Source organism: Amborella trichopoda, chromosome 9 (assembly GCF_054954075.1).
Source record: "Amborella trichopoda isolate Santa Cruz 75 chromosome 9, AtrichopodaSantaCruz75HAP2 v2.0, whole genome shotgun sequence".
In the NCBI taxonomy this organism is placed as follows: domain Eukaryota; kingdom Viridiplantae; phylum Streptophyta; class Magnoliopsida; order Amborellales; family Amborellaceae; genus Amborella; species Amborella trichopoda.
In genome coordinates, this window is record NC_142344.1 from 13,348,175 (window position 1) to 13,372,007 (window position 23,833).

Consider the following 23,833-nt stretch of genomic DNA (forward strand, 5'->3'; position numbering starts at 1 on the left):
ATTGGTTTGTAATTTTGTATTGGGGCGTGGAGGTGGGATTGTCTATAAAATTGACGATTTATCTTTGATATAAGGAGTTGTGAATCATTTTTGTCCTTATATAAATTTTAAAATTGGTGGATGTGATAGTGTCATTGAATATACATAGATTTTTTTTTTAAAAAAAATCTCGAACTTCATGACTCACCTCAAACAATCCAATTTCACTATCTAATGAGTGAGAATGATTGTGACCACCATGTACAAAAGATAAATGGTATCTTTATAAATTATTTATTTCTTTTATTATTATATATATTTTTTAAAATATTAGGTATAACATTTTTTTAGTAAATATATTGTTGGTCTTTATATTGAGCATTTTCTTATAAAGAGTATTTTCTTATCATTAGAAAGAGTGTAACATCATCCACTTAGAGTTTAATATCACTTACATAAAGCATTAAATGTCAAATTAGTGCACACCCCTCCCTTATTGTATTACATAGAGCATTAAATGTCAAATATCGTATCACAAAACAAACAAATACAGGGAGAAATAATAATAAATCACAAAATAAAAATAAAATCAAAGCTTGAGAGAATATACCCTCTCTCAAGATCCGTAAAAGAATCCACCCCAAAATGATATTTTCACCGGTATAAATTTACTAAGTTTTTATTTTATTTTATTTTCCACAAGTTCCCTATTTTTTTTTTTCTCTTCATCTCTCTATTTTCTCTATCATGTGAATCTCCAGGGCTCCTCCATAAAAATCTCTTCCTAGATTTTAAAAGTAGGACTTTTTAGATTATCCCAAGATACCACAAGTATATTTCCTCAAAACCCAACCTTATTTAATTTATCTCTTGAAACAAATTAAATCTAGCTTATCCTATAATTCAACCCTTTAACCACATAAAAAATATCTTCTTAGATTTTAAGTCCAAGTAGGGCTTTTTAGAAAAGCCCAAGGATATCCTCGAAACTCAACCTTGTTTAACTTATCTCTTTAAAACGAACAAAATCTAGCTTATCCTAAAATTTAACGCACCAAATCTTCCCTCCAATATCCAACTTTTTAACCACATCAAAAAAACTCACGCACCAAATCTTCCTTCTCGTATCTTACCGCACTTCCAATTCTAAAAAAAAAAATAGAAATAAAAACCTAAAAAAATAATAACATTAATATAACTCAAATTTTTTTCACCAAATCCAAGAGGACTGCAAAAGTGAGTTTGACAACATTAAAGGAAGGTAGGATTAGTTTGACACTTGCACCGAATATCCAAGTTAGACAAAAAGTGTTGGCATACCTGAAACGGCCTTCCATACTTCACCATCTTTCAGGTCCCCATACGCATACTCCCATTAGAACCCGCTCGGAAGATAAAGTAGCCGGTTTGAGGGGATAGTCGGCATCATCAAAGACTCTGTCTCTAGTGGAAGGTGGAATGCCCATGGATCATGAACTTCTTTATCTAGAGAATAAGTACCGGCTTTATTTTTGACAACAAAAGTATGACAGAGGATGCAAATGATATTCGGAATGATTGTCTAAAAAAGAAAACAGAAAAATTCTCTTGGATTTCCAATGGAGCTCCAATTAAACTTTTAACTTGATCGACTTTTCTCAATGTTCTGCTGCATCTATGAGGCAAGTTCGTAATTTCTCTAGAAAACCCTAAAAAGTAAAACAAATTTAACTTTGAAAGTGAGAGAGAAAACAACCCCTTAATTCATTTGTAGTTGTTACTAAATGCTTCCAATTCTTTTATGTCCCATTTTGATCCTGGGATATATCCATTTCTAGGATATTGAAATTCAAGGGATCATCGGTTGATATGCTTAAGAGACCCCGTTAGCCTCTTCACTTTCCTCTATTACTCTCTCATACTCCATTTAAGGGTATATAGAATCTTTTATAACTTGAAAATAGAGTAAAATGAGGAAATCTTAGGACTTAAAAGTTACTTGGTCTCTTCACTTTCCTCAATTACTCTCTCACCTACATTTAAGGGCAGATAGAATGTTTTATAACTTGAAAATAGATTAAAATTAGGAAATCTTAGGACTTGAAAGTTACTTGGCCAAACAGTGGATTCGCAAAACTTGGATTCTATCCAGATTCTTTCCAAATAGCTTTATGTAATGCCCAAGATTTATTTCTCCTAAATGATTAATATCAAGGACATGAACCAAAGCATAGATTGAGATTCTAAAGAGCTAGATTGGCTGTTAAAAATCATATAATCAATGTTGGAGTTAAGAATACTTCTTTTTGAGTTTATCAACTCCTTTTTTTTTTTTAACTTCTTTTGACCCTATGAACTCCTTATCCAAGTTAAAAGCATTCCCTTGTTGATTGCCGTTAACAAAACAGAGGAAAACCGAATAGCAACACCATGCAATCCCCAAGCAAAACTACATGTACCAACCATAGCTTTTAAAACCAGATAGGACCGGCTTGTCCAACAAGTCAGATCATTGACGGGTGCTTTGGCTGTTCTGCTCTAAAATAAGTGAATTTGGTAAAAAACCAATCAAATTAACTTTAACTGGTTTCAGCCAGTCTGGCTAACTGGTTTTAATCAGTTTGACCAATTAAATAAAGTTGGACAATTTTTTAATATATTTCATAATTTTGAATTTTTAGTTTTTTTAAATTTTTTTTTTCAAAAATCCGATCAACAACAACTATATCAGTTTTAATTAGACTGAACCCCTCACTAATTCAATAACCAATTCAGCTTAGATCTTGATAACACTAGTACTAACTATTAAACAAAGAAAGCTCTAAATGTACCAAAATAAAATTAGCAACACACTTGCCTAAGGAAAAAGGTTATATAAAGTTGCAACCTTATATTATAAAAGTAAGATGCACCTCAAAAATCCATAAAAAAAAAAAATTTCCGAAGTTAGAAAACCGTCTAATTGATCATCACGGCCATGAGACATATGGATATAACGGAACAAAAAAAATTTATAGTCCTACAAATGATGTTTCTTGTGACAAGTTATCTGAACCATTTAATTTCAAATTTTTTGAGTGTTTATATATCTACTCAATCTAAACTATTTTTTGTAATTTTAATTTTCATTTATTAAAATTAAATATGGATTTTCAAATCATCATAAGGTTTCTGACACTGGAACTATATCTTTCAGATAACTATATCGATAAGGTATAAGGTGGGCACCTTATGTAAACCTCACACCTTACCTAAATAAATGTCAAATAATGAAATTGCCCTTTTTTTTCAAACTCCATTAATCCTTCACCACTATCGGCCAAGGGTGTGACGGCCAAGGGTGTGAGTTCAAAGTTGTGAGAGAGACAGAAAGAGAATGGAAAATAATGGACCTTTCACTCCCATTTTCTTTTTCATGCTTACTTACCACCAAACCTACCATCCCCTAGTGGGGAATCTTCAACTTATGAGCAACTGGCCACAAACCCCAAATATTTAAATATTTAAATTATAAAATAGTACAGTTATTAAATAAAATTAAGTGGCTGTCAGTTCTTTGAAAAAGATGAAACGGCCATGGACTTTCCTTTACAGTTTCTATCATCAAACTAGGGAGAAAAATAATAAATTTATATCACAGACAAGGATGCTATGGGTCCCTTTGGTAAAATAATACATTTCAATAATTCCCCTTGTTTTTGGAAGGGGGTGAGAATATTAAAAATAAATGAATGGCTCGTATGAGGTGGGCCTATGGGATATACATTGTTGTATCCTTGGTAGCCACTTTACTGTAAAACTTCTCAGGTATCAAACATGAAAACACTATAATATTGGAAGATGCGGTTTTCAAAACTTTATTTTCCAGAAATCAAACACGTCCTCATTGTTTGTGGAATGGACACCCAAAATCAGTATATAGTCAAAATTGAATCGCTTCATCTTTCGAGCTCTATATCATTTTTTGAGGAAAAACATTTATATAAAGTTACAGCCTTACATTGTATAATTAGGGTGCATTGCAAAAATCCATAAAAAAAATTGTTTTGATGTTGGAAAACCCTTTAATTAATCATCCCAACATCAAAATATATATTGGTATGAAAAAAAACAAGATTTCAAGACCAAAAAATAGTGCATCTTGCAACATATTTTTTGGACTATCTACTTTCAAGATTATCATGTGTTTATACATCAACCTGATTTGAACTATTTTCAGAGTCTCAAATTTTATAATTAGTGATAAAAATAGATTATCATGCTACCATAAGATTTTCTTACACCAAATGTTACAACAAATTTGGATGTGTTCCTTGATTGTTCAAAGTTACAACATTATACATTGAAGTTGATTTAGCCATTTATAGAGATGCTTTGAGAATTTTGGTTCCAAACAAAGATCCCTTTCTAATACGATGTCTTAGGGGGCCAAATAAAAGATTTGGTCACACGAGACCACCAAATCTTTTTCCTTCAATAAACTAAAGATGCCGTACATTCGTTTACATGGTCCCATGGTCACCATAGAGAGTAGTGTGAATCCCCATATTTATACCATTTTATAGGCGACCTTGTTGAGATCCTAGGTAAACTCATCAATCTTATACACCATATTCCCCAGTAATTTTTATGCTCGCTTTTCAATTTATTGAGTTTTAGGATGGAAAAAGTTTATATAGAGCCGAGGCTCTAAACAATCAAATTAGAGTGCACCTCAAATATTTCACTAGGAGAGGTTGTTTTGAAGCTCCAATATCCTCAAATTGATCATCTTGACATCAAAATGTATGGACATGAGAAAAAAATGGATTTCGAGTTTTGGAAATAGTGCATCTGGTAATGCATTTTTGGACCGTCAATTTTCAAATTTAAGATAGATGTGCTCGATCTACACTATTTTTAAAGTTTTAAATTTTATTATTAGAGATAAAAATATATTTTAAGGCTATCATAAAGATATCTAATATTGAAACCACATTTCTTGATACTATTTGAAGGTGCGCTCTACTTTGATTGTTTAGAGCCTCGGCTCTATACAAACCACATCCTTTTAGGATTTTGGTACAACACAACCTAACAAAGTTGGGTGTTTCCCTCTTTTAAATAAGGATTTTGTACAAACAGTGGGATACTTTAACATACAGAAGCAATACACGCCCCTCCACCTACCGTTCATCATTGAATAGAAGATGGTCTACAGCTCCTTTAAAGTCAGCTATTGCTTTTTTATAGCAAATTTTATGCATGGATAGGGTGGGAATGGGACGGGTCGGGTCCGCTCTGGTCTGGATCTATAAATAAAAAACTATATAGAGACTTATTTTATAATATTCTATACTACATAATTAGTAATATATATATATATACTAATACTATATTATATTAATCTATATTGAGATATTATATAAGGGTGCGATTTGTATAGAGCCAAAGCTCTATACAATCAAAGTAAAGCACCTTCGAATAGTATCGAGAAATGTGGTTTTAATATTGGCAATCTTTGTGATAGCCTTAAAATTTAACTTCATCTTTAATTATAAAATTTTGAAAGTGAGATCATATTGTAAAAATACTCAAAATTCAAAATTTTTCTCTTGAACATAATTAGCATATGATTTCAGGTGGTTCCAAAAATTTCGGATGAAAAAAATCTTCCTAAGTTGGTCTTATGCCCGAGGGACTAAGTGTAGAGTACCTCAAATATTTTGCATGTTCAATCACAACCGAAACCGAAGGCTTGTCAGGTTTTAGTCCCCTAACGTAATAGCCGACTAACACTATACTCTATAAACAAAACTAGTAATCCGCATGTGTATTTCACATGATATTTAATGCTAACAACCCAAAATATGTTTATTATAAAAAATATTTTGAATAAAATATCATTTTAATTTTTTTGAATTTTTATTTTTTAAGAACCTTATCAATATCAATCCCAATTCCACATGATATGGGATTTGATAATTTTGGATATCACTAGATCCAACAATCCATATTTGTGGACTATGGAGCAGCTGTATGCTGAGAGAGAACCCTCTTCGTCACGTTTAGTTTGCGTGAAAATATTTTCTAGCAAAAGTTTTTTCTCATGTGGTTAAGTACATGAATATTTTTACACTAATTAGGTGCCAACTAGTATGAAAAAAAAAATATTGGAACTAATTATTGTGAAAATACTCTCACATCCACATGGTCTCTTGAAACCAAAGGATATCATCAGGAAAACATAGACTTTACGCTCAACAAAAAGATTGCAAAATAGATAGAGATAAGATTTTGGACCCAATCCCATTCGAACCAGGAAAGCCCCTTTAAATCAATTATAACCAACTACGCTCGAGAGATTATATATAAAAAAAGAAAGTTTTCTATACTTTCCCTACTGCATAGAAGATCTATGCTTCCCCTACCATTTAGTCATTCAATTTTGATCAAATGAGTTACTCACCGTTTGATCTTAGATCCGACACCTCAAAGTATTTTATTTTTTATTTTTTTAATATTTATGGATATGAAATTTGGTACGTGCTATCTTCTTATTGGGGCGCACCTATAAACAATATTTACAATAATTTTTCGATAAAATATAATGATCAAAATACCTCTTGAAATTTTCTAGGGTATTTTGGTTATTTTATTTTATTGGTAATAATTGTTTTATATTTTTTACAAGTGTGAGTTTAATAGAGCATTGGACGTTCAAAATTTGGCGTCAAAATATTTTATATAAAAAAATTAAAATAAAATAGTGTAGAGATGTGACATTGTAAACTCCATTCAAAAGAGACGGTTGGCTAAGGGGAAACATGTAAGTTTTATGTTCTCGCCCATATAAAAAAAAAAAAACCGTTCTAGAATATTATCTACCGAAGAAAAGAAAGTGCAAATTTCCTCTCTCAAGGCTTTGGTTCTCCTTCTTTATTCAAGGCATGCCTCTTCTACCTTATTTCTGTTATGTTTTGTGCTTCTTTTTCTACCTATTTGCCTTCATATTTTATGCTTTTGCTTCATGTGGGTACCTGAATTGACCAATTTACTGTAAAATCCGTTTTCCTCATTCTTCTCCCTTCTTCTGAGCTATCACAATCTTTTTCCTTTGAGCTTTTATGTTCTGACTGCCGAGTTTCCAATACAGTAAGAAGCTAATGTTATGATTTTTATTGAATTTGTTTAATATCCATTCGTGTTAATAGTTTTTGTGATGTTAATGAGTTTGTGCATCATGTTTGTTTGTTTTCCGTTCCGATGGTTAGGGTTTGCGTTGGTGTATCAATCTTGTCATTCTGCCGTTTATTTGTTTTGTATGAGAATTTAAAAATATCATAAAAGAAAAATAGAATGATTTCTTCTAATTTTTGTAAAAAAATTTATTGTCGATTTCTATTCAGAATTTTGTTTCAAAAAAGAATACATTACATAACAATAAGGGAGGGTGCTTCTCTTGTTTTATATCTAATAGATCCCTTCCAGGCTGCTTCTCTCACTTTATCTAATAGATCCTCATGGGGAGTGCTTCTCTCACTTTATATGTAATAGATTAATAAGGAATGTATATAATAATGCTATTTATTATATTTACAAAGAAATCATAATCACTCTTAGCCATTAGATGTTAAATTGGTTGGCGTAGGGTGTGTCATAAAATTCAATAATATTTTTCTTTTTGAATGTTGAGCTAATCCATGGCACACTTAGAATCACCTGAATTAAAATATAATGGGCAAAACTGAATATAACCTCCTTGTACGAAAAGTAAATATGCCTGTTAGGATTTTTTCCAATAGTAACTTTTATCATATATTATAATATTTGATTTATTTTAGCTCATTCATTATTAGGAATCTATTTTCATGTTGTAAGGGTGAGGTTTGTATAAGGTGCCCACCTTATACAATACAAGTAAGGTGCACCTCTAAACTATGCCAAAAGATGTGCACCTCTAAACTATGCCAAAAGATGTAACCCCTGTGTCCAAAATCTTATGATGCCTTAAAAATCTATGTTTAATCTAAATTATGAAATTTAAAATTTTAAAAAATACAAATCGAGCAAATCTCTAAACAATTGACAATCTTTAAAATAAACGGTCCAGTTAATTTGTTACAAAATTCACTATTTTTAGGACTTGAAATTTTCTTTTTGCCTACATATCCATACACTCAAGGTCGAGAAGACCAATCCATGGTTTTCTAACTTTTGGATACTCCTTTTTACTAGATTTTTTTATGTGCACCTTCCTTCGATAGTATAAGGTTACACCCTTATCTAAACTCTTTCCATATTGTAATGGTAGTTATGTAAATTTGTCTAAAATTATTTTATTTTGAAAATATGAATATGTTAATATTGATGTAGATTATTGTAATTATTTATTTATTCTCACTAATATTCACTATTCTTGATTATTATAATTTTTGAAATCATAACCGACATAAATACCGTTAAAAAATTTATATATAGAAATGGATATTATTACAATTAGTGAAATAATTATAATTCTAATTATGAATATGTTGTACTCATGTAACTTATAATCTTATAATTATGTAATAGTAATAAAAAATTAATTATTATAACTTTTATACATTGTAAATTTTAAGAGATATCTCCTTAATATTTCTATTTGGGTGTTGATATCTCCTTAATATTTTCTCTCCACATTATTTTCATGGTCCCTTTTTATTTTTCTGCCACCCACTCCTTAACTCTGGCTTAATAATAGAGTATAGATATCCCTTCTTATTCTTCTGGCACTCATTCCTTAACTCTGGTTTAATAATGTCGTATAGATATCCCTTTTTATTTTTCTATTTTTCTGACACCCACTTCTCTGACTTAATAATGTAGTATAGATATCTCTTCTTATCTTTCTATTATTCTGGCACCCACCCCTTAACCCTAGAATGTAATTCAGAACTCTCATCTAGTTATATGTGCTTAACACAACTGAATCGAAACATCTTTTTGGCATATTTGCTCAGGGGTCGATAGCCTGGCATGCGCTCGATACTTGACCCCGTCTTCCCGAGCCTTAACGTTGAGCTCTGAGATATGCCCCAACTTCTCTATTCCTTGACTCTGGCTAATAATGTTAGTCCTTGACATTAATCTCTAGAGTGAGAAAGAGGAAGTGATAAAATTCTGTAATAACAAAGATCGAGAAATATGTAACAGAGTCTTTCTCAAAGTTTTTCATATATTTATTTCAACTTTCTCTTTATTGTTTCTGATTTTTCTTCTCTCTCGCTCAAATATTCTCTCCCCCCAGAACAGAAAGTGCATATTTCATCAGATCTCCCTCCTCGAATTCAGATCTCCCTCTTTGTTCAAGGTATGCCTCTTTTAACTTATTTTTGTTAATATTTTATGCCTCTTTTAACGTATTTTTGTTAATATTTTATGCTCTTCATGTTCACTGCAAAAAAACTACTATTTCACTGCAAAAACCCTATTCTTCATCCTTGTCTCTTCTTAGGCCATGTTCAGTTTTTATCCTTTTATTTTTAGATCTAAAAATTGAGAAATAGTCAATAATGGAGTTTAAAGAATTATATCATAGTTCTGTTCTGGAAAATAAACAAAACATGAGTTTGATTCATATATAAAAATCAGAATTTAAAGACCTAAAAGGTTTTAAAGCCAGCAGTATATTTTGTAGTAAACACAAATTTAAACCTTCCAAACTCACAATAAAAGTATTTTTCAAATAAAAATAATTGTAATTAACACAAATATAAAGTTATTTAAGCAACTGCAAAAGCAGTAAAATATAGGTTCATATTACATATTATTTACAAAATTCAGCATAAATTTTTGACAAAGCACTTAAGAATTCTCAAGGAATTTGGACTTCTGTCATATAATATTTTAAGGTACAAAAATTTGTGGAATGAATACGTTTTTAAAGGCATTAAAAAAATCAGTTAGCGAGGTATTGAAACGCATTAATTCAAAGTTTAAAACAGAAAATATGCTTAAAACCAAATATGTATTTTTTTAAGTTCATGATCACAAAGAATATTTACTAATACTAGCAAGGGAAAATGGAATAGAAATTCTAAAAAATTCAGCATTTAATAGTAGAAGAATTCAAAAAAAAAAAAGAATTCAGAAACTATACTTTGAAGCATAAAAATTCACAAGTAGTTAATGAATTCTTGAAATAATTCAATTCAGACATTTGAAAACGGTAATAAAAATAAAAGTTAGTTTCAAAAGCATTTTGCAGGTAAGAAAATTCAGTAATAGAAAATTGAAAAATTGGTTTCCTCTCCTGAAATATTTGTGGTTTCCAAATAAAAATATAGCCACAACAATAAATAAAATTAAGAATCATGAAACATACGAACAAGCCATCTTTGATAAAATCTTTGGAATTTGAAAGTACAAAGAAAATAGAAAAAACCAAACCAGATCTCTAATTTTTTTTTATTTAATTTAAAAAAGAAATCTATGGATAAAATACTACTGTAATTTTAATTGCTTAAGACAATATAATTTACTTGGATTTTCGTAAAATTTGTTTAAAATTATGCAAATTAATAACTTTTGGAAATTGGTGAAAAGAGAAGATAATTATACTTAAGCAAGCAATATATGATATGGTTATGGATATGGATTCCCCTAATTTAGGAGATAAAGAAAGAACAACAAAGAGTATGACATGGGGCTTTGGGAAAGGAGATCCCAAACTCATATTAATCCCTGGAGTATTTTGCTTCTCTATTCCCTCCAAGTAGCAGACCTTGTACCACTACAACAATTCTCTCTCTCTCTCACCAGGTATATTTCAGGTACATTTTTTTTTTTCTGTGGAAAGATGGATTCTCTATCGGGCGATTTGCCTGATGAGCTAGTAGAAGAAATCCTTGTGAAGTTGCCGGCACCTTCTGTCCTTAATTTCAAGAGGGTCTCGAAACCATGGTGTGAACTCTTGTCATCCCCTTGCTTTCTACACTGCCACTCTCTCTTTCCTCATTCTCCCTCCCAACCATTTGCAATCTTCCACCCATTCCCATACTATCTCAAAAAGCATCCTATTTACACCATCTCCCTCGAACACCATGTACACATCTTGCAACTCCATGAACTACCCAATTTCTCTTCATGGAAGCCAAGAAGAGTGGCATCCAGCAATGGCATCCTTTGTATATTAACAATGGGGAGTACGTTCTCCATTGTGAACACTGCTACCGGAGAATCCACCCATCTTCCACTTATTCACAACGATTCATTGTTGTCTATATCCAATTTTGGGTTCTATTTCAACCCCCAAAATTGCAAATTCAAGGTGTTGGCTCTATGTTCACCGATGATATTAATGAAGGTAACTATATGTTCGACTCATCGATCAGAAAATGGACATCCTTCGAGAGCATAGAGCCTTTCATGAATGTAGCGGTCGGCTGCCAAAACCTCATATCCATTGGGCATAGCTGTTACACCTATGAGACCTCAAGGCTGATTGGTTTTGACATGGTGAGAGATGAAATAGAGACCATACCAGCACCACCAGAGTTCCGAAGAAAGTTCCAGGAAGTTGCAGTGTTGGAATGGGAGGGTTGTGCTTCCCTTGCATATGTGCGCCATGATTTGGAGCTGAGGTTGTGGGTTTTAAGAGAAGACAAGAAATGGGAGAAGGTGTTTACTGCAAATTTGGGGGAGTTGGGGCTCGAAAAGAGAGAGGATCTTCATCCATGTCCAAAGGTTCTGGTTGGGATGGATATTTTGATGGTTCTTGGTGATGAGATTGTGAGTTATGGGATTGAGAGTGGGAGGTTGAATGCTTTCTTATCTTGTGAGGAGGGATTGTGTGGTGGTGATTATTTTTCCTACAAACCCACTCTCTTTTCTTGGGATTATTGTAAGAAAGCAAAAGGGAATAAAGGTGGTAAGAAGAGGAGCTTTGCTCAAATTGAGAATGAACAAGTTCATAATGTGGATCTTGGAGTGGACTTATGCAAGCAATTCGATTTGGAAAAAGCTGGTAGATCTTAGAGATGCGGTTTTCATTTTGTTTTAGTTGTCCATATTGTTGAAACAAGAATTCGTGCCCTAACCATTTAGAGCGCCAATCCGCCTTTAATTAATTTAATGTAATTAGAGATGTCAAAGAAGCTGCTGACCCAAACTTCTAGCAATCTTTTTTTAATTTTATTGGTTTTTGCTTTTCTAAATGTTAAGATCTGTGTTTGAAAAAAATCTGACTTAGAATCGCACGATCCAAACTAAGAATCGACTCAAATTGGGTGAATCTCTCATTCTACCTGGGAATCGTCCTATATTAGGCCAGATCCATCCTTGAAAATACAGTCAAATCTCTTCCTCAATTGTTGGTTATTGTTAGAAATCAAACCATCCATTGTATGATGACCGGTTGGAATTGTCCGGTCCGGTCCATTTTTTTTTTTTAGGAGGTTTTTCTTTTGCTAGTTTTGAAGAGCAATTAATCAATGGAATTATTGATATGGGGGCTATAAGATGCCTAGATTGGATGCCAAAACCATCGAGATTATCCCTTGAATTTTTCACCAAAAATTACCTTTTTGGCTGAAATTTTGGTTTTTTATTTATTTCTAGCTACTTTTTCATAAATCAGCTAAACTACGTTGTTCTCATTAATTTTTTCAACCAAACTTTATCAAATTTGGCTCTAAATGATAGTGATCAAGCTTTCTACAAGATTATTGGCTCAATTCGACTGATCATTGCCTATTTTTTCGTGGATCTAGCTTGAAAAGTTTTGGGTTTTCTTCCACATGTTTATGAAATCCACAAAACATAAATTTTTCTCTGTATTTTTGCAAAAAAACGGGGGTTCTTCACTGGCATTTTAATTTTTTACTTCTGTTTATTATGTTGAAGCTTTTTTTCTCAAATTTAGAGTTTCAAGTAATATCAGGATTAATGAAAATCCGCCAAATTGTAGATTTTTACTTGGATTTTGAGCCAATTTTGTTCAGTATTGTTCGAAGGATTTTCATTTATCCCTTTACATACTAAGGATCCAATTATATAGATCCACGCCCAAAACAGATTGCATTTAGGTATTCCCAAAAAAATAGTAATTTTTTGGGGAAAACAATTTGCAAAATTGTCTTAGGGGATCTGTTTGATTTTTATCCCTTTGTTCTATAAATAGGTATCTCGATTTTTCTTTGCTCCATTTTCCTTTTTAAGAAAAATGAATGCCTCATTTATTTTGATATTAACAATTTATGTCCTCACTCATCAGTAGTCCTGAATTTCGAAAGAATTAGTTTTAGAAATAATATTAAGTTAATTAATGATGTTACCATGACAGTTCAGTACTAACTATATTGACTCTTATGAAAATTTTTAAAAAAAAGTATATAATGAGACCATTTAATTTTTGTACCAGGATGTCACAATTAATCTTGACCCTTTGAATGTGAAATTGGATGGCTACATTTATTTCATTGATCAAGCTCAAGCTTTAAAAAAGAATTTTCCAAACTTTGTGACATACCCAAGCTATTAGCTTTCAAATCGGATTGCTATATGTAGTTGTGATATCTTGTGTCAAAGGTAAATGATTTCATTGTATATAATCCCTTTATAAAACAGGAGGCGGAGATATATAAGGTGACCCAATTTGTAATCGCTATTAGTATATAAAGGGGAGTTTCCAATAAGGCCAGAGAAAAAATCCAAAAGCTATTATTTTTTTAACCAAAAAAAACCAATAGCCTACGTGAAGGCAACAAATACCGATATTCACCAAAATAAGTATTTTGAGTACGACTATTGCCCTTAGGCCCGGTTTGGCTAATTGGATTCAGATTTATAGGAGTTACTTTTCTTGAAAATGCAAGGTCAATCGTGTTTAGTTCATTTAGAATTGATATTTTCATTGGAATTGAGATTTCTGTGGGATTCCTGAATGCTCATTTTAAGTCTAAAGTTTGGAAATCTTAATTCCACCAAAATACGTAGATGGAATTGACATTCCATGGAAATGATCCATTTTAAGGCTGAAGAACAAAAACATATTATAATTTTAAAGAGAGAAACTATATCAAATATTAAAGAGAGAAAACATATAAAATTTTAGAGAGGGAAACTACATCAAATTTTAGAGATAGAAAATATATTTTTTTAGAGAGAAAATATACAATTTTTTTAGAAAGATAAACTATCTCAAATTTTTAAAGAGAAAAATTATCTCAAATTAAGAGTTAGAGAGAAAAATTATCTCAAATATTAAATTTTAGAGAGAGAAAGTATCTTAAAATTTTAGAGAGAGAATAAATACTTCAAATTTTTTAGAGAGAAATGTCTCAAAACATTTAGAGAGAGAAATTATCTCAAATTTTAAATTTGAGAGAGAGAGAGAGAGAGCATATTAAAATTTTAGAGATTGGAAACTATATCAAATTTTAGATAGAGAAACTACAAAAAACAAAAAAATTAAACTATCTCAAATTTTAAGTTTTAGAGAGAGAAAATATCTTAAAACTTTAGAGGGAGAAACTATATCAAATTTTAGATAGAGAAAATACCTGAAATATTTAGAGAGAAACTATTTAAAAAAATTTAAATAGAGTAACTATCTCAAATTTGAAGTTTTAGAGAGAGAAAGTATATTACAATTTTAGAGAGAAAAACTATCTCAAATTTTAAGTTTTAGAGAGGGAAAATATCTTAAAAATTTAGAGAGATAAACTATATAAAACTTGTAGATAGAGAAAGTAGCTAAAATTTTTAGAGAGAAACCATTTGAAAAATTTTATAGAGAAACATCTCAAATTTTAAGTTTTAGAGAGAGAAAATATATTAAAATTTTAGAGCAATAAACTACCTGAAAATTTTAAAGAAAGAAACTATCCTAGAATTTAAGTTTTAGAGAGAACGCATCTTAAAATTTTGGAAAGAGTAGCTATATCAATTTTAGAGTGAGAAAGTACCTAAAATTTCTTAGAGAGAGAAAGTATCTTAAAATTTTAGAAAGAAGCTATCTTAAATTTTAAGTTTTAGATAGAGAAAGTATCTTAAAATTTTAGAGAGAGAATCTATATCTTATTTTAGAGAGAGAAACTACTTGAAATTGTTTAGAGAAAGAAACTATCGTAAAATTATTATAGAGAGAAACTTTTTCAAATTTTAAGTTTTAGAGAGAGAAAGTATCTCAAAATTTTAGAGATATAAACTATATCAAATTTTAGAGAGAGAAAGTATATAAATTTTTTAGAGAGGTAAACTATTTCAAATTTTAAGTTTTTAAAAGAGAGTATTAAAATTTTAGAAAAATATTTAGAGACAAAAACTATCTCAAAAATTTTGAAGAGAGATAGAGAGAGAAAGGATTTACATTTCCAAAAAAAAAGATATTCCAGGCAATCCAAACAATGAATTTGTATTTCCTTCACTTGTACCAAATGCGATCCAAACAGCATACACCATATTTCAAAAAATATCAATTCCAGTAAAACTCAATTCCAGGATTGACTTTTCCGAGGATTGAAAAATCCAAGGATCCAAATAAGCCCTTAAGGTGTTGACTCACATAAAGTAACATTAAAAATATGCTGAAATATTTCATGATCCCGAAGGAGCATCTATCAATTTATCCTTTCAAGCAAAACCTATCTAGAATAGGCTATAAGACGAGAGAAAGTAAACATAGTTGGATTCACCCTGTGTAGCGCAAATAAAATATAATCTTATGGGTCAGGGAGTAAGTGTAGAGTATGCTTCTACAGGAACATAAATAAATGACCTCTAAGTACTTTGCTTGTTAGTGCCTGTAGGGTTTTAGCCAACTAACATTATATTGTACAAATAAATTATGCAACTTACTAAATATAAAAGCCCATCCAACCGTCCCTCCTCGAGGATAGACGTAGAGATGATTTATTCCTCTATTAGCAAACGATGGTAAACTTTGAGCGGTGGTAGGAATCATCTCCATCGTCCACCTCAATGACGAATGCCACAAGAAATCCCTACGATCATCGAAAAATCTATTTAGGTCATAATTATAAAATTTAAAGCTTTAAAAATAAGCAAATTAAGCAGATCTATATGTATTTGAAAATCTTGAAAATAGATGATCTAGATAATATGTTACAAGATGCATTATTTTTAAGACGTGAAATTCTTTTTTTTTTTTTTTTACATCTACACATCTCAGGGTTGAGATAACCAATTGAAAGCTTTCTTGATATCGGAAAAACCTTTTTAGTTGAAATTTTAAAGTGCACCTTACTTCTACCACATAAGGTTGGCACTTCATATAAAAAATTTTCCTTCTATAAAATGAAGAAGGTTATATAAGATGCAAGTTCTAAAATTGTGCATCTTGTAACATATTACTTGGACCATCCATTTTCAAGATTTTCAAGTGGAAATTGGTTTTCAAGCCATCGTAATGGTTTTCGGCATAGGAATTGTATTTTCCTAGATGACTTGGTACATTTTACTCTAGTTGATCAAGGTTGAGGACTTTACATAAAGGGTGTAGTTTGTATAGAGCCGAGGCTCTAAACAATCAAAGTAAAATCCACCTTCAAATAGTATCAAGAAATGTGGTATTGGAAATATTTGTGATAGCTTTAAAGTATATTTTCACTTTTGATTATAAAATTTAAAGGTTAAAAAATAGTGTAGATTGAGCAGATCTATGAAAACTTGAAAATCTAAAAAATTGATGGTCTGAAAATGCAGTACAAGATGCACTATTTACAACACTTGAAATCCATTTTTTTCTCATGTCCATGCATCTTGATGTTGAGATGATCAATTTGAGGATATTTGGGCATCAAAACAACTTTTTTTAGTGAATTTTTTGATGTAACCTCAAATTTGATTGTCTAGAGCCTCGGCTCTATATAAACTTTTTCCTTCCATAAATTGTACACCTTTTACAAAAAAAATTAAACCCTACATTTTGGTCTTTTTTCCCAAGCAATGCTTCATGACTTATTAAAATGTTGTAAACTTAATCAATACATCGTTTGCACCTAAAACAATCGAAAACAAAAGCAAGTCAACTAGTCTATTGTCTAAGGGGCTTTATTGATCATGGAAAAGTATACAATAAGACCATTTACCTTTGGTATAAGATGGTCATAACTAATCTTGACTATTGGATGTGAAGTTCGATGGCTGCATTTATTCCTTTGACCAAACTAAAAGTTCAAAAGAAATTTTTTAGAATTTTATGACAAAACCAAGCTATCAGATTTCACATCGAATGATTGTAAGTAATCGTGACCTCTTTATACCAAAAGTAGATAATCTCATTGTATACAATCCCATTAGTCAATATCATCTTGCCTAGAAGCTGCGTTGCCCTCCAAAATTACACCCTCTGGCGAAAAATCACTTAGGTTCCTCTTACTTGGCAAAAGGAACTATCGTCGGATATATTCATTGAGAGTTCTTTGAAGGGAAAGGCCAATGGTACACTAATATATAAAATGGTTGGGAAGCTTAAAAGATTGAAAATTGATCTATAGAATTGGAATATAGAGATATTAGGGGATGGTAATTACAAAATAATAGAGATACAAGTTTGGAAAGCTGCTATTCATGATGAGTTAGCACTAGACCATGGTGACCTCTCTCTTAAAGAGGACTCATCCTCTCAAACCATAAAAAGTAGGGATAATTGAGACAGAAGTGTGATGGGGGTGAAAGAAGGAGGCTCCAACTCTAGGTTTTTTTTTTTCACCTATTTACTCTTGTCAATTGTGTGACTCATTGAAAGATAATCATTGAAATCTCATTCTTTATGAACTTGAAGTGAAGGACCATATGATCAAATAGTTTCAAAATTTGTTGGGCCCACAACCACAAGGGATCCCTCCTTCATCACACAACCTTTTTTCCACCAATAGTTTTATTAGAGATACACAGAGGAATACCTTATTTGTGAGGTAATCATAGAACAAGTCAAAGAGACCAATTGGGGAATGAAGATTGAAAGTTCTCCTGCCCAGATGGATTTAATGTTCATTTTATCAAAAAAAAAAAAAAAGTTGGAATTTTATCAAAACTCACATTTTCTTGGTTATATCTAAGTTTCTTCAAAAGAGGAAATTTTTTTAAAGAGATTTGACTTCACCATAATGTATTTTATCCCTAGAGTTCACTAACCCCATCTGTATGAAAGATTTCTCTTTATAAAGTAAGCATTGATTGTATTTTCGATTTTGTAAAATACTTAGGCGTATTTCAAAATAATATATTGTTTTTTCTGGTTTTCTAAGTTTTAAATAAGATTGATTTGGGTTTTCGTCCCATAGTGAAGAGGAGAGTGTGAATTGAGTGTTATTTAAGTAGGTATTCTTATGATATATGTTCTTAGAACAAAGGTAAGAGAGTGCATGTGCAGTACAAGCACGTGTGAGTGTTTGTTTTACATTTGATGGCGCACTTTATACCTCGCAAGCTCACATCGGCACAAGAGGCGACCTTTGCCCAAGCACTTGTACGGGTTGGGCTCGAGGATCAATCTATTTTTATGAGTCATGACACATGACACATTCCCACACATGTGCACATAGAGTGGCGCTTGCGAAAATTCCAACAGTCACTAGCCGTTGAAAACACAAGGCACCTGAAACTGATCGCAGCCATTAAAATGCATATAATTGTTCACGTCTAATGTGTGATAACCATTGATGGTGACTATTTGAGATTCCACAGCCACATTGTGTAGTGTAACGGCATAAAACTATTCACTTGAGCAATAAATTCACAGCCACACTACCATTTCTTTGGATGCCACTCTCTACATACGATTTTGCAGAGCTTTGGTTCATCCCTCTCTCTCTCTACTCCTTTTTCTCACTGTTTTTTTTTCTCTAAGAGTACAATACTCCCGTGCTCTACAATGGGCTTTGCCTCAGGCATAAAGAGCTTTGAAGCGTTCAAAGTTAGATCTTTTGCTTTCTTGTATCCCAAGCACGAATTGCCTTTATTATGCACATCCTTAACAACATTGAAGGGGAGGGGGGGTGGGGCAAATATGGTCTTAAAAAAGTGCTCCTGCATACCCAAAAACAAAAACGAGCTTCGCCTAACTTGTTTTATTTTTGGCCGTTTATCACCCAAAAAGTTTCCAACAATTCACAATGAAATTCATGGGTGAAAACAACGAGACATCCATGACTTTTACAAAAGTCATGAATCACAATTTTACGAGACTCCGAACTCTTCAATGGAATGAATTGCAAGTGATGGCAACAAAAGTTCCTCTTTTTATTGACTACTTTGAAAATGGTTTACATAGTCACTAAATCTATATCGAAACCGCCACAACTAACTGAAAATTCCACCAAAGAGCAAAATGAAGCTTATAAGAGATGGATGGAAGATGACTACGTCTGTAAAGGTTATATTCTCAATGTATTGGTAGATCCTATATACAACATGCATGCATCAGTTGTGACAACGACATAGTTACAGAAGCTTTTTGAAACCAAATAGCACACAGACGAGTCCGGTAACAAAAGGTTTTTCATTTCTATCTTTCTATACTTTTAAATTCATTGAAAACAAGTCAATATTTTCTCAAGTATATGAATTCGAACTTCTCGTCAATGAACTTAGTCTTTCCGCTTGTAAACTTTGAAACTCAACGAAACATTCTTTACACTAAAGCAAACAGGCTTCACAATTGATTTCACTATTTACATTTGCTTCTATAATTATTTTTTGTTGGCCTTAGACTTCTGATCCTTAGAATTATCAATCCAGATTGTAGGAAATAAAGTCGTCTTGCTGTTTTGAGCATTAAATTTTTGCCCAACAAGGTTTTCCTTGGTTTGAAAATCCATATTTCCATTTTTTTTTTCCTTGAGTCTAGTCTCTACTTCAATTCGAAGAGGTCTCTAAAGATGAACAAAATCATGATCAACTTTCTTGTGCTTTATTTTCTTTTGATACTCTTTTCAAGATGGGGGTAGCTTGTGAATTATGATGCCTACTTGAAAAGATTCATCTAACTAAATAACATATTCTTAAGGGAATAGCTTCAAATCCTTTTTTCTTTTTAACAACCATAATGGTCAATAATGAAATGATCGATTTGAAAGTTTTTCGACACAAAAACTACAATTTATGGGTAGTCTTGAGGTGAGGTTTTACTTATTTTGATAGGGTTGCAAGCCTATCAAGTTATTTTCCCAATTTAAATAAGGAAACTGGTTTGATAGGGCTGCAGCCTTACCAAAATAAGTAAAGCCTTGCCCCATAAGTCATCGAAAGTTACAATTCTAGTTTCGGAAAACCTTTAAACTGATCATCTCGGCTTGAACATTCGTTGCGCAAAATTAAAACTAAAAAGACTTCAAGGTCTAACAATAGTGTGTATTGTACTAAATTATCTTAGACTATTTATTTCGCCCTAAAAATAAATATTTAAATATCTGCCAGATCTGTACTATTTTTTAAGTTTCAAATTTTACTGTCAGTGTTAGAAATAGACTTTTGAGCCATCATGAAGATTTTAAATGTTGAAAGTGGTTTTTGGATGAGGATTTGCATGATGATTTAGTTTGTTTTTATAAAGCCTAGGCCTTATAGAAACTTCATCCTTTTAAATAATGAAGCATTGCGCGGTAAAAAGAACCAAAATCTAGGGGCTTTTTGTATAGAGCGGCGGCTTATAAACGTCAACCCTAAACAACAAAAGTAAAACGATCCCCAAAACGCCAATGATGGTCTCAAGATCTATTTCTACATATTATTATGAAATTTAGATATCAAAAAATATAGAAATTGGGTAGATCTATAAACACTTAAAATTTTTGATAATGAACAGTTTACAATTTTAGAACTTAAAATTCTTTTTATATATTTACATTTCGAGGTCGAAATAATAACTCTTGAGTTTTTTTAAATATGAGAATGTGCACCATACTCTGATGCCGTCTATAAACTTTTAGGAACTACTTACCAATTATAGACTGGATTGAGGGGAAGTACATAGGCTAATCCATCATTCATCATTTAGGTGGATGGTGGAGATATTCCTACCATCTCTCAAAATCTGCCATCTTTTGCAAGTTGAGAAACGGATCATCTCTCCATCTGTATTCGATGAGGGACGGTCATATGGGCCTCCATGTTCAGTATGCTATATACTTCATTTTGTACGATATAACGTTAGGCAGCTAAAACCGAAGAAGCAGTGGCCTTTGGTTGTGATTGAACAAGCAAAATATTTTCATGGTTACTCGTCTCCGAGCCTTCAACGGTTGCAACATGTAGGGGTGGCAACGGGTTGGATCGGGCCCGATCGGACCAAACCCAAAGTTTTGGGACTTGGACCATACCTAAAAATAAAATATATATATTTAAATTGATTTAAATGTTATATTAAATATGTACATGTATTACTTAGATATTATAATTAAAATATATGGTTATGTCATTTAAATATTAGTTAAATATTATTAAAATATTATATATTAAATATAATATATATAATAACACTATGCAGGTCAGGTCCACATGGACCTGGACCTGGACCTCGACCAAGACCAGAATAGTGTTCGGGTCCAATATTTGGACATATTGGACCCGGGCCCAACCTGCAGGTCCAAGTCATAGACCCGTACCAAACCCAAGCCGGGTCAGTTCCATTGCCACCCCTGGCAACCTACAATTTAAGGCTTTGTATTCATACTCAAAATACTCAATTTTTTATAAGAAAATAGTCTATATAAGGTTGCAACCTTATGCCATTAAAGTATCGTGCCTCTCAAAAATTCAATAGAAGAGAGTGTCCCAATGTTGGAAACCCTCTAATTGTTCATCTTGACTTCGACATTTATAAACATGAAGAAAAAAACATAATTTCAAGTCCAAAAAATAGTGCATCTTGTAACAACTTATCTAGACTGTTTATTTTCAGGGTTTTCAAGTATTTATTAATCTCGATCTTTACTATTTTTGAAATTTTAATTTACAACAAGGGGTAAAAATAGAGTTTCAAGCCATTACAAGGTTTCTAAACAAATTTTAGATACACCTTACTTCTACAGTACAAGACGGCAACCTTATGCAAACCTCACCTTTTTACAATGAGAGCGTTTGTCGTCTTTTCATGGGTGATCGGTTTTGTTTAGTTTAATAATAACATTTTTATAATGGGAAAGGTTCCTGTACTTCCCCATAAAAGATCTATGCTTTCCCTATCATCCAGCCGTCTAATTTTAATCAAGAGAGCCACTCACCGTTTGATTTTATATCCGACATCTCAAAGTATTTTATTTTTAGTTTTTTTAATACAAATTATATGAATATGAAATTTGGTGCTTGCCATCTTCTCATTGGGGCACACATATAAAAAATATTTAAAATGATTTTTCAATAAAATATAATGACCAAAATACCCCTTGAAACTTTCAGAGGTATTTTGATCATTTTATATTATTGAAAATATTTTTTTTATATTTTTTGCTAGTGTGAGTTTAATAGAGGATTGGACATACAAAATTTGGTGTTAAAATAGTTTGTAGAAAAAAATTAAAAATAAAATAATATAGAGACGTGATAATGTAATTGGGGCAATCTTAGCCCTCCATTCAAAAAGAAGGGTTGGAGAAGGGGAAGTATATAAGTTTTATATTGTAGGGAAAACATAAAAAGCTTGCCCATAGTTTATCTGGCTTTATTTAGTGGGAAATTCCCGTTACACACTCCTTACCCTCCATATCTTTTTATCTCTTTCCATAAAGGAAGAAATTTGTTTTACAAATTATCAAAAAACAAAAACTCCTTTTGCAATAAAACTTTCTTACATGTAGGGGGATAGGGGTAAAACTTGATATCTTGAATCTTATTTTGTTTTGTTTGGAAGCAAAATAAGAAATGAACTTTTTATTTAATTTTTGTTTTTTTAATTTCAAACTGCTTTTGTTAAACAATCTTTTGGCCCAATTTAAGATTGGGGAATCAAAACACAAATGACACTAGGACATTAAAGACTGGATTCCTAATACCCATCTAGAGTCCTGTACAATAAAGTATGTTTCTATGCAGAAGAAATTTAAGTTTGAAATTATCTATATTCCTTTTAGTAAAAATATGGCATATCACAAATTTTTTTTTGAGTTACATGTTATTTCTTTAAAATAACTTGTTTCAATTTAAAGATAAGATATTACAAAAGTAATATAATGGGATATTATACAATAAGACCATTTACTTATGATAAAAGGAGGTCACAATAAATATAACCATCCCATGTGAATCAAATAGCTTGGCAATGTCATAAAGTTCGATAACATATTTTGAATTTTTTAGCATGATTAATGAAATAAATGCAGCCATCTAATTTCACGTTCAATTTTCAGGTTAATTGTGACCAGCTTATACCAAAAGTCCACATTATGCTTTACCGGTCAAGGTGTCAGCTTTATAAACCATAAAGGTGTTAGCTGCCCTTTCTCAAAGGTAGTGAATATTGCTCAAATAAAGAATAAATTTGTCAAACTGTTGCCTCTCACAAAAATTTTGGGTCGTGCAAAGACACTAATTTACTTCTGCAGGAGTACACCAATCTTATTATTTCAAAGCCCAAAAGTGGTATTATGGTCGCATCTTGATTATGAAACTAATCACTAATATTATTTGACTCAAATCAGCCTTTGAAATTCTGAATTAAGTCAAGAATATGATCACTAAAGCACTAGCCTATCCAATTTGCTCCTGCAGGAGTACACCAATCTTATTATCTTATTATTTCAAAGCCCAAAAGTGGTATTATGGTCCCATATAGATTATGAAAGTAATCACTAATATTATTTGACTCAAATCAGCCTTTGAAATTTTGTATTAAGTCAATAATAGGATCGCTAAAGCACTAGTATATCCTTGTGAAATGTGAGGACTAACAAAA

General features: G+C 31.7%; 1 protein-coding gene across 4 annotated transcripts; it reads left to right on the forward strand.

Annotated features, from left to right (window-relative positions):
• Nucleotides 1-6,909: 6,909 nt before the first annotated feature.
• LOC110008561 (uncharacterized) lies at nt 6,910-12,071 on the forward strand. 4 transcript variants are annotated; one of them, XM_088845921.1, is made up of 3 exons: nt 6,910-7,092; nt 9,227-9,289; nt 10,752-12,071. In XM_088845921.1, the coding sequence occupies exon 3, from the start codon at nt 11,065-11,067 to the stop codon at nt 11,953-11,955; it is 891 nt and encodes a 296-aa protein (XP_088702047.1). In that variant the 5' UTR covers nt 6,910-7,092; nt 9,227-9,289; nt 10,752-11,064; the 3' UTR covers nt 11,956-12,071. The 4 variants fall into 4 exon arrangements, with proteins under 4 accessions (XP_088702047.1, XP_020532263.1, XP_088702046.1 ...); XM_020676604.2 differs by lacking the exon at nt 6,910-7,092 and adding an exon at nt 8,912-9,048; XM_088845920.1 differs by lacking the exon at nt 6,910-7,092 and adding an exon at nt 8,930-9,048 and having other exon boundaries at nt 10,591-12,071.
• Nucleotides 12,072-23,833: the final 11,762 nt, after the last annotated feature.

Bases quoted from the DNA above. Each gene is read 5' to 3' on its own strand.
- LOC110008561 (XM_088845921.1), top strand. From the start codon at position 11,065: ATGGAAGCCAAGAAGAGTGGCATCCAGCAATGGCATCCTTTGTATATT.